The 15,195-nt window shown below is 48.0% G+C and overlaps 1 protein-coding gene and 1 long non-coding RNA gene across 2 annotated transcripts; one reads left to right on the top strand and one right to left on the bottom strand.

The window, feature by feature from the left end:
• Positions 1-2,034: 2,034 nt before the first annotated feature.
• On the bottom strand, positions 2,035-7,539 carry LOC100828964 (transcription factor RF2b). Its single transcript, XM_003562400.4, has 4 exons — positions 7,010-7,539; positions 4,603-4,735; positions 3,113-3,197; positions 2,035-2,714 (listed from the first exon to the last, which is right to left on the bottom strand). The coding sequence occupies exons 1-4, from the start codon at positions 7,456-7,458 to the stop codon at positions 2,326-2,328; spliced, it is 1,056 nt and encodes a 351-aa protein (XP_003562448.1). The 5' UTR covers positions 7,459-7,539; the 3' UTR covers positions 2,035-2,325.
• Positions 7,393-10,711, top strand: LOC112270162. Its single transcript, XR_002962544.1, has 3 exons — positions 7,393-7,527; positions 10,180-10,288; positions 10,419-10,711. It is a non-coding gene; the product is annotated as an uncharacterized LOC112270162 (long non-coding RNA).
• Positions 10,712-15,195: the final 4,484 nt, after the last annotated feature.

The following is a 15,195-nucleotide window of genomic DNA, read 5'->3' as shown; positions in this document are numbered from 1 at the left end:
CTGGCATGTGATATCCTTTCTGCCTGCCAAAGTGCACGCATCTTACCGATCTTATCTTTGTGCCTTTCAATCTTACCTATCTTATCTTTGTGCCTTTCAATTTGAGCAAATGGAATGTGGTTCACCGGTGTTCGATCTTCGTCTCATCTCCCAACACTTGAAGACCATGCATCTTACCTATCTTATCTATATAAGTTCCTCGATGTCTTGGGCTGCCCAGCACTAAGGATCTCAAGATGGAGCGTTGTGTCATTGCTGTACCCAAGATATCATCCGAATCACTGAAGCATCATCTGTGCATCACTAGATATTGTTGTGTCGAACCTTACGATTATCTGCGTCGCCATGCCAGCTCTGCCTTTTGCCGCATCATCACCGCGTGCCCCTTCCGCTGCCATGTCCGTGAACTCCAGCCTCCGCCGTTCCTAGGTTTCGCTACCGATGCAGGAGGCATCCAACTGGCCCAGGATCTCCAACCCTCGGCCCCGCTCGCCCGCGTGCTCGCCGCCACCACTGATTTCAGCTACTCCTTCGTCCCAAAGCCTAACAGTGGTGGCATGTTCACCCACTGGTCTCACCACGACGATTGTGATGGCTGCATCCTCCTCTAATGTGCACCTGCTGTTATCGCCAGTCCATCGCACGCATCCTTGAAAGAAACTTCATGGTGTGTGATACCCTCTCACAGAAATATGTCCTGCCCCCATCCATGCAGGTCGGGCCATGGCCCCACTGTCCCTAGCGTGCCTCTTCGACGAGATCCTAGAGGAGATCTTCCTCTGGCTACCCACGCCGCCGGAGGCACACGTCCGCGTCACCTTCCACTGCATTATCACCGCACACCCTTCCTCCGTCGCTTTCATGAACTCCAGCCGCCGCTGCTCCTAGGTTTTCCACCAACAGAAGAGGCTTCCAACCGTTCAGGATGTCCACCCTTCCGCCCCGCTTGAGCGTCGCCGATTTCAGCTACTCGTTCATCCCAAAGCCTTAGCATGGCAACGTGTTCATCCCTAGTCCCACTGCGACGTTCGTGATGGCCGTGTCCTCCTCTCATATGCACATGCTGTTATGGCCAGTCAATTGTGTGCATCCCAAAAGATTATTCGTGGTGTGCGACCCCTATCATGGAGATATGTGCTGCTCCCACCCATACCTTTCGGGCCATGGCCCTGCTGGCACCGGCGATGTGCCTCTTCGACAAGATCCTAGAGGAGATCTTCGTCCGGCTACCCACACTAGAGGCCCTCGCCCGCGCCGCCTTCGGTTGCATCATCACCGCACACCCATTCCTTCGCCGCTTCCGCGAACTCCATCTGCCGCCGCTCCTAGGTTTCACACCGACGGAGGAGGCTTTCAACCGGCGCACAGCAAAGGCTTTGCTATGTGCACGACAACAAAGACTTTGTGCCCGACAAAAGGTTCACGACAAAGCCGGCTTTGTGTCGTTAAATAGTATACCGTGCCACCTTTGTCGTAGGTGACGTAAGCCTTTGTTGTGTGTCCCAGGCACACGGCAAAGTCGGCTTCTCCCGTTATGGCTTAATTATGATTTCTGTAGAATGGGGATGATTACGAACGGGCAACATTGTGATTACATGCTATGTGGTTGTAATGCTTATCCCGCTGAAGGTGGGTGTGCTTCTTAATAGTTTCTCCGATGGTTAAAGTATGGAGTTGATAAGCAGACCTTGGATGGTATGCTTACACCTTACTGCCAATTTTATTCTTATATACTACTCCCTCAATCCCAAAATAAGTGACGTGGATCCACGTCACTTATTTTGGGACAGATGGAGTATATTTCTTGCACCTTGTATCTCTACCTATTGTTAGACATGCATATTACTCTTGTATCACAAGAGGTGAACATGCTTGAGCAGGTCTAGTAGTCGGACGACAAGACTATGCTCATGTATCTTGTATCTTACACAAGTGGGTTCAACATTTTCTAAAAAGGTGTCCGAAACAACGTAAAGTTCTCCCACAATGCGATACTTCTAGATTCCTGCTAAGGATTCATTAAGAATTAGCATATGAATAGAAAAAAAATGTACAAGTTTCCAAATGGAAACCCCATGATTCCATTTTATATGAAGCTTCTCTCGGGTTAAGTTGGGGTTTCCCTATAAAAAATCTACAAGGTAACAAAGAAGACAGACCGGTCACCCAGTCCCCCTAACTTAGAGGCAACACACAGCACACAGCTGATGAATCCAAACAATGTCACCTAAGTAGAAAAAAATGGATTAAAAAAATAACCATAGAGGGGCAAGAGAAGCAGTTCAAATATGTCAGACTATGAACAAAAAAAAATCTGGTATGTAATTAGAAGGTGCTATTGCTTTCATTTGCAGACAAGGAGCTGCCCTCTGACTTCAACGGTTCATCAGCCTCCGACTTGACAGGCACCGATCCTTTGCCGATGTCTAGTCCCTGTAGCCGCCCAAGCGAGTCTTGCTGCATCATATCCGGGAAGGTATTGGGGTGGGATGCCATCTGGTGGCCTGGGGCACTGGGATGAGGTGGTTGGAATTGGGGTGGCAACTGATGAACACTTGCACGGTGCTGAACTGAGTGTTGCTCGGAGAGCTGGAAGAAGGAAGGGCTGTACGGGACGTGATGCATTCCCCTGTCGTATGCTTCATTGGATTTTGTCGTCTCCCCTGTGGCGATCCTGAGCCTCTCCACCTCCTGCTTCAGTGCATCATTCAGAGCTGGAAACATATGGTGTTTCTGTTAGACAACACAAATAATCTCCTAATCCATGAAGTCCTTTTACAGATGTTTACGGATTGTTCAAACATGTCAACACTATTAACTTGACGAATGCAACTGACCTCGCACACAAGATATAGTTTCAGAAACAATGTGCCGGCTTTCAGTATAAGTCTATGTTTAACAAAGAGAGCATGGTACTATTGTCAATCTTATTTACATACAAAAGTTAAGGATGTTAATAAGCACAAATATCCCTGGTCAAGAAGTTTTCCATTTTATATAAAGCCACTGGGCAACTATGAGGCATCCAGATGCACAAACTTATTGAAAACAATGAAAAACAACTGTTGACATGATTAATTGATTATACCAGTGAAAGTAATAAAAATCTCACCATCACGGAGTTGAGCTTGTTGCTCCATGGCCTGCAGCCTTATCTTGAGCTCGGTGTTTTCTGCAGAAAGTCCCGTTGTGTCTCTCTGCGCAGCAAGACATAATATCTTATAAAATATCCAGCAAGTTCATATAAACAACATTCCTCATACAAAATAACAGACTGATTAAGAACAAAATTGCATTCCTTATACTTGTTGTTTCCATTTAGCATTATATAAGGATCATATTATTATGTATTATCCCCAGAGAGTGGTTTTTTGGCCTGTACAGCCGCTGGCCTGTACTATCGGGCCGTCCGGCATTGTTCCAAGATTCGTGTGTCGGGGTTCATGCAATGGCAGCGAGCCGGGCGTGCCTACGACCGGTTAGGGGCAGAGCCTACATCGCGCATGTCCGGTCCACCCTGGGAATCCTGCTAGGAGCGCTGACTGCAGGGGGCTACTAGCTGGTGCGCTAGACAGTAAAATACCGGTAGCTCACATGTCCCATTGTCCCTATCGTCCAAACGAACCAGCTCAATGTTTTCTTCCCCCACCGTCTCTCACAGGTCTTGCCGCCTGAACCTGGCACTCGGGTACATCTCGAGGATCGAACTTAGCGCCTGAGCAAGTTATTCAGTGCTGGCTCGGCCATGGCGACAGTGGCCAAGAAGGCGGGCTGTCCTCCTTCCGCGAGTTGAGCCCAAGACATCCGCGACGGTCATGTCCTCGACCAGGGCACCGTGGGCGAGGATGGCCCAGTCCACTTCCTGGAGCTCGCGGTGTGCGACCCCTTGCACGGCAATACGTCCTAGTTCCGCCAATCCCTGAAGACCTAGCCGCATTGGCGATGGATACATCGCATCAATTCCAACCGCTGCTCTGAGTCAACATGGGGGTGAACTACCAGTGTGCTGACTTCAAATAAAGAAAGAAGGAAAACTAGGCGAGAAGAACTCGGGAGGGGGGGGGGGGTGCGAGTGACTGGATTCTAAATTCGAGGTGTTATTTCGACATGGTCGTGTTCCCCTTCCTCCTATCTTCTAAATTCAATCTATATGACAGGGACACTATGTCAGATCAAAATTGTTGAATACTTGTGGGCCTGTCCCGAGTGCAAGTTGTGCACCCTAACATGGTGTTGCAATAACCTCAATAATCAAAAGGATGTTTTAGCCCAACCACTGCAAACCCTTTAGTTAAGAAGAGCCAAATAACTTATCCTAGCATGTGCGATAGTTCTTACGGCATGTGCATCAGTTCAAACGAAATATCATGCTGACTGGTGGTTCATTGAGTGTAGAGCAGTTGCAGGTTAGTGGACACAGATTTCCAAGTGTTGAGTGCAGCTGGCTGCTCAATAGAGTTTGAAAAGGGCGGTTTCTATGTAGTGTCTTTATTGCAGAGTAACTTTTTTCTGTGCATTGAAAACACATGAATTAAACATAATAGTGATAAGTGATAATACTGATACAATCCATGAGTCAAACAAATGGGGGTGAAAGGTTACCTGAAATAGTGTCAGTTGTGCCGAAAGAGTAGTAGCCTCGGTCTGAAGAGTTTGAACCTTCCGCTCTAATTCTGTTATATAACGAGCCTTTCTTTCCTTTGATCGAGCTGCAGACTGTCTGTTTGCTATAATTCTGAAACAAACAAAGCTGGGGGTTTAATAGGCACTTATCTAGTGCAGTATTGCAGGCAGCTAACAAGATGCACTGACAAAATCTAAACGTGCAGGCAGAATAATTGTTAACTTCTATTTAAGGAAAACTGTAGGAGAGCATCCGACAGTAACAAGACAAGAAAGAAAGTACAACAGGTGGGGAGAACATCAGGACGTCAGGAAGAAACAACTAGGTGAACAAGAGAGCCAGCTGCCTAAACTAGGAGAAATATTGCCAAATATTTTAGCATTTCTTTGCTTCCAGATGCTCCAGGCTGCCACCGTTAATGATTGTACATTTATTACATAGAAACAACTTAGCTCTAAAGGGGAAAAAATGGAGTTCTCTTTGTTTAGATGAAAAAAATAAATCATATCTTCGTAGTGAAGTTCTTTTCTGCTACATCAATTGTCTACAGCTGGGGCAAATTTGGTTGTTAAGAAAACTAGTTAATAATTACTAGAGTTTCAGTATTACACTTAACATACATTGATACTACAAAGATGCGTGGTTTTGGAATTATTATCAACGCCAATGTGTACATTGCACTGGAAAATTTTGTGCCTGACAGTATAAATGGAACCTTACATTAGAAATATAGGTATTTGTAATTTATAAAACTTGACTGTACCTACAAGTTTGATAGATTTGGGAGAACCGGAGAAGTATGTTATCTGGAATTTTGTAGAAGATGCTGCTGCAGGGGATTTTGGAGAAGACGATGGGTGGGAATCCTGACAGACACATGGGCCTCCAGGTGAAACTTGTAGCGGCATTTTTCCCTCCAATGCGTGGGATTTATAATCAGCTTTTATTTTCGAATTTATTGACTGTAATCAATATTGGAGAAGATGATGTGCGTCTAGTTTCCAACTATTCACAACTCAATACGAATGGAGCCAGCAAATTGGAATCGGTAGCCAGATTCGTGTGCCAGTGTATATCCCCTAACATCTAACTCAATTTGTGGAGTGTGCCGACTTGCGAATCACAAAACCAGCAAACTGGGAATCCGGCGACTATAATTAACATATGCAAACACAGGAAATCATTAAATCTGGGTCTGTTATACTGAAATAAAATAACCAATTAAAACAAGTTGATCACGCCCCTTGCAGTATGAGATAAAGGACTTCAAAATGGGGAGAATGAATCACAAAACGTGCAGGCGTAAGCAACATACAACAAATTGTCATCTCCCGCCTCGTTCATCACACCCTCTTTGCTGAGTTAAGAACTTATTTAAGAACTAAATGACAATTAAGCAGCATTTTGGACTAAGACAAAGCCTTACCAAATAAAGCACATGAGCGTCTCAAGACTTGTATGCATGGATAAGTACGTAATACCGTCACCCTATATTACAGAAACATATTTTTTAGACTATTATAAGTGAACGTGGAAACAACATTGCCACTGCCACAGGTAAAACCCTACATCGTAAATTTGAGCAATTAGGTATTGAATAAACATATTGCAGCATGTTGAATGCGACTTAATGCCAATAAAAAAGTGAAATGTTCGACTTTGAAACAGACAAATTGCAATTAAAAAAAAAGTGGCATGCAAGCTTTGTTGAATATCTCAGAGACGCTTAGAAAATGGTATAAAAAAGTCATAGCCAATGGAAAGAAAATACCATAAGGAGGCGCTTGCCTAAGCAATATGCCACAATTCGTTGCCATCTCCCGCCCCTTTCATCCCACATCCGTCGCTTTATTTAAGAAAAATGGCACGAAGCAGCTTTTCGGACAAAGAGAGCAACTTAGAGAAAAAATAAAGAGCATTTCAACTACTTCTATGGGTGCTTGCATTTCAAAAAGAAACCCACATAAGCAAGGAAGGCAAAAATGAGACAATAGGATACCTAGCTCCAGGCTCCAGCTTGTTCTAGCCCTATTTCTACCATCTACCTTTCACTATCCATCCAGATTCAAGACCACTAGCCCCAACGATCTGCCATGACTTAAGCATATGACAGACCAAGACCTGCAGTCTGTCTGCCCACACTTCTTTGCTTGAAGAATAATCAAAGTGAGCTACACCTACCCGACCTACCTAGACCACAATTCTTACTAAGCCCTTAACTAACCATCTCTCAGTCAACCTGTGATCAAAATTCAAAAGTAAGAGCAACCCTGAGCTGTAATAATCTATGTAGATGTATGCTACCAACCAGGCATTAGCTCATAATCCAAGGTGGCCTCAGGATCAGGATGCGGAGGGGAGGCCGGAGAAAGGGGGGTTGGTCACCTTTTGACACGCTTGGGGTCGACGAACGCGAGCTCGGAGAGCTCCTCGGAGGACATGGCCTTCTTCGCCTCCAGCACGTCGGAGAACACCCCGCCGACGCCACCCTTGTGCTTCCCAGCGCCGCCGCCCCCGTCGAACGAGGCGCTGTGGCGGTGCTTGGCGGAGCGCGGCGGCGAGGACGACGTGCCGGCGATCTTGTCCGTGTCCATGAAGGTGGAGAAGAGTTCGTCCTCGGGGCCGGCGATCCCGGCCAGCACGTTGGCCGGGAAGCGGAAGGCCACCTCAGATCTGGCGCGGCGGTGGTGAGGAGGAGGGTGGTGCCCGCCCGCCGCGGGGGAATGGTGATGGCCTGGCTGGGGTACGGGTGGGAGCGGACTGGGAAGGTTCAGGCTGTTGGGGCTGCGCCCCGACGGCGGCGGCTTGGGCGGCTCGCCGGGCTTGGGCGGCATCGCTGCTTTGCGGCCGCGCAGGGCTATGCGTGCTCGTTCCTGTCTGTCTCCCGGACAGTGACCACGTGGGTGAGTGTTCTACTGGACTCCTCCTACTATATGCCTCTCTTGGACTCTTGGTTGGGTTTTTGGGTTTGGACTTCTGATCGGTTGGGGTTGTTGGGCCTGGGCCTTCCTGAAGCTTAGTGTGGCCCGATTAAGGAGGAGTGACTAGTGGGCCATCGAGAGAAATTAACATAACCAAGTTTTAGTGCCTCTCTAAAAAACAAGTTTAGCTAGCTGTGTGACGCTCAATGTTGCTATATGACACGACTAGTATAATGTCCGTGCGTTGTCACGTGTTTTGAATTTTTTTCCTGCACCTAATCATCTAAGATTAACTGCAGTCGGAGAAGCTGCAGCCTCGTGCTATGCAGTCAACAATAAGCTGATGATTTGAATACTTTAATCTAAACAGTGGCATATATGAATTTTACCTACTACATGTTGCCGAATGATTTTGCATCAACTGGACCTGGATCAATCAGACCTGCAACCACACAATTTTTCCGTATGGTTCAAAACACTCCTCTAGCATCATATTTGACGTCTTGAGGTCGCAATATCCAGGGCCATGTAAATAATCTTCTCCAAAGGAAGACTTTTGCAATCTAGCTTGCGCAAAAATTCTCTTAGAGAACCCCTCGATGGAAACTCATTCATGACAAGTGGATAGCTACATGCTCCAACCAGCTACACAAAAGATTGAGAATTAAGTAAAACAACTATTAGAAGATAGCTAGAGAACCAACATGATCAAATGTTGTAACAGTCCGATGAGAAGCCTTTGTTACATTAAACCGGATGATAGCTAAAGAAAAAGGAAGCAACAAATATAAATAAAAGTTGTTTAATCATATTTTAAATCACAAACTGAAGTTATTTCTTGATGGTTTCCTTTGAACTCCTCGAGACAGTTGAATTAGGAGCATGAGGCAGAGGCTCGAGATACCTATTGGTTTCAGCCAATTTAACAATCTTGACAAAAACTGACAATCGAATTTGAAAGAAGAATTAGATAAAGCACATGATCAATCTAAGATTTATCAAAAGATTGAATATACTGGAAACTGCAAAAACGGTGTGCAAATAAGAATACCACTTGCAGATTGCAAGCTACAACATCACACGCTCACTAATTTGACCTCATAACAAGCCATGGCCTCTACTGCTGCTCGGCTAGCAGCTGAGCGGCAAAGCAGGAGGGCGCCGCCGGATGGGAAGGAGGGAGAGGAAACAGGGGGAGTGTGGGGAGGCGCTGAAGAGGGGGTCGGGAAGCAAGGGCAGCGTGCTTACAGGTGGTCTGGAAGCGAGGACGGCCGTTTCCTCCTCCTAATGCCCCGGCACACGCTTGTGCCGCTTCGACGACGCCGACGGCACGTATTTATCCTCCGTCCGGTCCGGCTCCGGCCAAGCAAGTCGATCGAAAACGCTAGAAAGATGTGCACGCGTGCGAGTTCGAACATCTCGCCGTGGAAGGGCACCAGCATCCAGTTTCCGTACCGCGCGCCCCTCTTTCATGCTCCTCGAGTGTAACTCTGGTCCTGCTTCTTCCTCCACCGCGCGGATGGCACTGCGGCCGCTGCTGCTCTGTGGGCCTGAAGCTCGGAGAGAGGAAATTAGCGGCAAAGCGCTGCCACGAGGAAGAGCCACTGGGGCCTGGAGCCTGGGTGCCATCCTGCTCGGGGGAGGCGGCTGGAGCGGGTCTGTGCCTCTGTGGGAGGGGAGGGTGGACGACTGGATGGGAGGGGGAAAAAAAGGAAAAGAAAAAACTCTTCGGGGGTTCCAGCGCATGCGTCATGCGGGATTGGACAGGACGCTCGAGACGGACGATGCAGGATGTACCCAACCCAACGACGGAAACGTTATTCCCTTTATTATTAGGTGTAGACGTAGAAAGGGCAAGGGTTGTTTTGGAATCAAGAAATGCATTCCCCAAAGGCAGCTTAATATAGACTATGTGAAATAAGCAATAGACAACCAAACCAAAGGCAGCCACCAAGCTGCCTTTCAATATAGTCAGAGCATCAAAGGGTACAACGTACATCAAACAAACGGGAATTGCACAGCCCAATCAGCCATATAGACGTATATCTGACAGCGGGAAATAAAGAGCAAGTGCAGCAACACGAAAGAGACCCTACGACAGATTTTGAATTCTTTTTTTAACATGTCACAAGCTGTTCCGTGAATTTTTTTTGGCGAAGCTGATCAAACACCAACGTCAATGTGTAAGGTTACAACACCAATACAACAAACTCGGTTCAGACAGCAGCATTGTCAGTGGCACCAATTCCATGGTTCTCGCCGGCTGCCTCGTCGACTGCCATGCTGCGTAGGTTCGCTCTCCCGATCTACACCACCAACGTCAATGTGGGTTACATTTGTACTGCCAGGCACAAAAAAATTCAGTGCAAATGTACACATTGACGTTGATAATAATTCCAAAACCACACATCTTTCCAGTACAAATGTAACCTTACATTACCAACTACCTTTTCGAATTTATGATGAAGCATGCCAACTGTTATCACAGGTTTTTAATGTATTTATTAGTATATAACAAGATGACACTAATGCACTATTACACATTTTGCAACGGCCAGTGAGAGAAGTGTTCTTAACATACCTTTCGCATGCTGAAGTACCATTAAGATATACTTCGCTCATTTGGATGTGCAGAAAGAAGATACATGGCAGATGTGGGCTAGATGTACATATGCATTTCACTGGAAATGCTCGATTCATTGTCTAAATATCACATCTGACAAACGGAGCTGTCGTGAATGTTGTAAGCATATTTCACTTTATGATAGATAAATTTGGTGTTACCAAAGCACATTTTCTGTTATTAGCATATAATTTTCACATGAGTGTTCTTAACATTTAACTTGCTCATCTGTGTGGCGGAATGATGACAGCAGGTGCTTGGGTCAGCACTCTTGAAGGTTAGGAGCTTGCTACGGTTTGAATGGTTGCTCGGTGTAGGGAGTTTTGCCAACAGCTCAGCTTATATATAACAGTTGGTCGGAGCTAAAGAAGAAAGAAACAAGGGCTTCTCGCTTCTCACTAAGCTAGGTAGGGTTTTAATGTTTTACTGGCTCATTTGTGTGGAAAGAAAATGCTTGCTAGAGATGTGGGTAAATGACAATCTTGTATCTCGTTCAACATGTACATATGCATTTGACACATAAATGTTTGATTCCTTGTACAATTATCACACCTTATAAATGGAGCAGTCATGGGTACTATGGCACGTCCTCCTGGGTATCCCCGAAACAGTCATCGTGGTGTGTGATCCCCTGTCGCGGAGATACATGGTACATGCTGCTTCCACCCTTGCCTGTCAGGCCATGGCCTCGCTGGCGGTGGCAACGTGCCTCTTCGACGAGATCCTAGAGGAGATCTTCCTTTGGCTAGCAACACCAGAGGTACTCACCCGTGCAGCCACAACCAGCGTCGCTGTCCAATGCATCATCACCGCGCGCCCCTTCCTCCGCCGCTTCCGTGAACTCCAGCCACCGTTGCTCCTAGGTTTCGCCACCAATGGACACGGCTTCCAACAGGCCCGGGATCTCCACCGCACCAATCAGCCCACCCACACGCTCACCGCCGCCGAATTTAGCTACTCCTTCGTCCCAAAGCCTAACCATGGCGGCGTGTTCACCCCCTGGTCTCACCCCGACGTTCGCGATGGTCGCGTCCTCCTGTAAGGTGCACCTGCTGTTATAGCCAGTCAATACCATGCATCCCCAAAAGAGTCCTCCTGGTGGGCAATCCCTTGTCGCGGAGATACGTGCTGCTCCCACCCATGCCTATCGGGCCATGGCCTCACTCGTGCCGACGGCGTGCCTCTTCGATGAGATTCTAGATATCTTCCTCCGTCTACCAACACCAGAGGCACTTGCCTACGCCACCACCACCAGCGCTGCCTTCCGCTGCATCATCACCGCACCCCTTCCTACGCCGCTTTGTGAACTTAAGACGCCGCCGCTCCTAGGTTTCACCACCGACGGAGGCAGCTTCCAACTGGCCTAGGATCTCCACCCCTCTACCCCGCTCGCTCGCCACTGCCGCCAATTTCAGCTACACCTTCGTCCCAAAGCCTAACAATGGCGACATTTTCACCACCTAGTCTCACCGCGCCGTACGTGATAGCCGCGTTCTCCTCACATATGCATCTATTGTTATGGCCAGACAGGAAGCTGCCAGTCAATCGCGGTATCCCTGTAAGAGTCCGCATCGTAAGCGACGCCTTGGCATGGGGATACGTGCAACTTCCACCCATGCTTGTCGGGCCACGGCTCGGCTGGCGCCGGTGCCGTGCCTCTTCTAGAAGATCCTAGAGGAGATCTTTCTCGGGCTACCGACACCGTAGCCACACACCAGCACCGCCTTCCGCTGCATCCTCACACGGCTTGATAGCGGTGACAAGTACAGTCTGAGTGGGCGACAGAATCAGGTTTGGTAGCGATGGAGCGATCGCCGCCTCGGACCGACCACTGACCCTCGGACCCTCTCATGAAAAAGGTGAGCGAGCTCTATACTCGGCCTTCCTTGTTGTGTACCTCCCCGATGAGGAGCATGCAGTGGGGCCGTCGAGGGCGGATGCCATCGCCGTTGCTCGGGACTACAAGTTCCTGCCGTCCAAGGAGCTGAAGAAGGCTCTGAACGGGGAGGGCTTCATACAGCAGCAAGTAGACAAGGAGAGAGCGAAGCTGCTGAACTTCCAGCGAGCAAAGGAGACGAAGCGCATCATCCACGAGCTCTTCCTCCGCCGCCATAGCTTAAACCTCTTCCTAGCCATCCACTCGCTCATCATCCTTCTTTAGGGTGTTATTTGCACTTGGCGAACCGTTCGGGGGGGTGGAGTGTGTGTGTGTGTGGGGGGGGGGGGGAGGAGGGTATTATGGACTGCGATTGTGTTCTTAACATAAACTTTTCAAATGCTAAAGTGTTTAAACATATACTTTGCTCATTCGTGTGTGGAGAAAAGAAGATGCTTGCTAGAAACGCAGGCTAAATGTGTACCACCATGACGAGGAGCAGCCGGTGGTGGTGTGGTCGTCGCCGGCGGAGGCCATCACCGTCGCTCGGGCGTACAAGTCCCTGAACTCGGAGAAGCTGAAGAAGGCTCTGGATGGGTAGGGCTTCGTCCAGCAGCAAGTATATAAGGAGAGACCGAAGCTGCTGAACTTTTAGCGGGCTAAGGAGACGAAGCGCATCATCCACGAGCAACTTCCTCCGCCGCCACAACATAAACCTATTCCCTTCCTCCTTTAGGGTGTTATTTACACTTGGCCAACCGTTTGGGGGGTGGGTGGGGGGAGGAGGGTATTATGGACTGTGTTTGTGTTATTCACATATACTTTTCCAATGCTAAAGTGTCTTTAACATATACTTTGCTCATTTGTGTGTGGAAAAAGAAGATGCTTGCCAGAAATGCAGGCTAAATGATAATGTTGTATCTGGTCCAGAAGTCAAAACATACATATGAATTTCATTGGAAAGAAGTTGCCTGTCTGAGATACTCTGCCACATCACGGCCTTCCTTGTCATGCACCCTCCTGACGAGGAGCAGCCGACGATGGTGTGGCCGTCCACAATGAAGGCCATCGCCGTTGCTCGGGAATACAAGTCCCTGCAGTCGGAGAAGCTTTAGAAGGCTCTAGACGGGGAGGGCTTCGTCCAGCAGCAAGTGGACAAGGAGAGAGCAAAGTTGCTGAACTTCCAGCGGGCTAACGAGATGAAGCGCATCATCCACAGGCTCTTCCTCCGCCGACACAGCTTAAACCTCTTCCCGCACTCAAATCCTCGAGATCACGTCTCGAATCATCACCGACTAGGTCGATGACCTCACGCGGCCTGATGGACGGGACTAGTATGGTCTGAGTGGGCAATCAAATCAGGTTTGTTGTTGATGGAGCGATCGTTGCCGCGTCCTTCCTCCACATCGGACAATGTCGACCTCAACTGCCCGTCAACCCGGACAATCCCCTCTGGTTTCCTCGAGCCACCGAGCACGTACGCCGCCACCACCACCCTCATGTGAAATCTTCCCACACTCGAATTCTCGGGATCACGGCCCGAATCATCACCGACTAGGTCAATGACCTCATGCGGCTTAACAGCAGGGACAAGTAACAGTCTGAGCGGGTAGTGGAATCGGGTTTGGTGGCGATGGAGCGATCGCTAACCGTCGGACCCTCCCGTGAAGAAGGTGAGCGAGCTCCCCATAATCTGTCACATCGCAGCCATCGTTGTCTTGTACCGCCCCGACGAGGACCGGCAATGGTGTGGTCGTCGCTGGCGGAGGCCATCGCCGTCACTCGGGAGTACAAGTCCCTAAAGTCGAAGAAGCTGGAGAAGGCTCTAGACGGGGAGGGCTTCGTCCGGTAGCAAGTATACAAGGAGAGAGTGAAGCTGCTGAACTTCGAGCGGGCTAAGGAGACAAAGCGCATCATCCACGAGCAACTTCCTCCGCCGCCACAACTTAAATCTCTTCCTGGCCAACCTCTCGCTCGCCGTCCTTCTTTAGGGTGTTATTTGCACTTGGCCCACCGTTCGGGGGGGTGGGGCGGGCGTGGAGGGCATTATGGACTGTGTTTGTGGTATTAACATGTACTTTTCCAATGCTAAAGTGTTTTTGACATATACTTTGGTCATCTGTGTGTGGAAAAAGAAGATGCTTGCTAGAAATGTAGGCTAAATGACAATCTAGTATTGGTTCAAAAGTCAAAACGTGCATATACATTTCATCAGAAAGAAATGCCTGCCTGAGATGTAGGCTATGGCGTTGACAATCTTGTATCTAAAGGTGTACTCATTGACAAGGACCAGCCCGCCAAACGCCGATGGTGCTGCGAGCTATTGTGTGAGCGGGGAACGCTGGTAGGTGGATGACGTACTTGGCACCATGCGAGAGGTTGAACATGCGGCAGCGGGCAGCGTTGTCTCTTGAAGGAGTCGTTGGCCAGGAGAAGGAACTCAACACTTGTACGTTAGAAATATAGGTATTTGTAATTTATAAATCTTAACTGTACTACAAACATTTTATAGATTTGGGAGAAGAATGATGTGTGGAATTTTGTAGAAGACGGCGCTGCAGGGGATTTTGGAGAAGAATATGGGTCGGAATCCTGACACACACATGGGCCTCCAAGTGAAACTTGTAGCGGCATATTTTCCCTCCAATGCAAAGGATTTATAATAAATTTTTATTTTAGAATTTATTGACTGTAATTAATTTTGGAGAAGATGATCGGTCTAGTTTCCCACTATTCACAATTCAATAGAGAATGGTGAAAGGGAAATCTTGCCCCTGTATGCGTTTTGATGAATGATGACAACATGGTTGAGGAACTAATGAGTTACACTGATTGTTTCAGGTTTTAGTTTCTCAGAAGAATTGGTTTAACCAGCATCGATGACCCCTAAAAATTGAAGTATAGGTACTGGCGTGAATTATGAAGAACTCAGTGAAGAACGGTGAAGAACGTAAAGCATAGCATTCTTCATAGATCTTTCCGTAGCTTTTTCTTTCACTTGAGTATAGGAACGCCGTACTATTAAGGGGGGTTTGAAGTGTGGAGCTGGTTTAGGTGAAACCTTATTCTTCATGTTCAGCTTAGGCGAAAACCATTTTCTGTGTGTGTTTTTCGTCGGCGTGAAGAATGAAGCATTTCAGGCTTCACAGAA

This window comes from Brachypodium distachyon, chromosome 1 (assembly GCF_000005505.3).
Source record: "Brachypodium distachyon strain Bd21 chromosome 1, Brachypodium_distachyon_v3.0, whole genome shotgun sequence".
Lineage (NCBI taxonomy): Eukaryota > Viridiplantae > Streptophyta > Magnoliopsida > Poales > Poaceae > Brachypodium > Brachypodium distachyon.
This window is presented reverse-complemented; position numbering and strand designations above follow the sequence as displayed.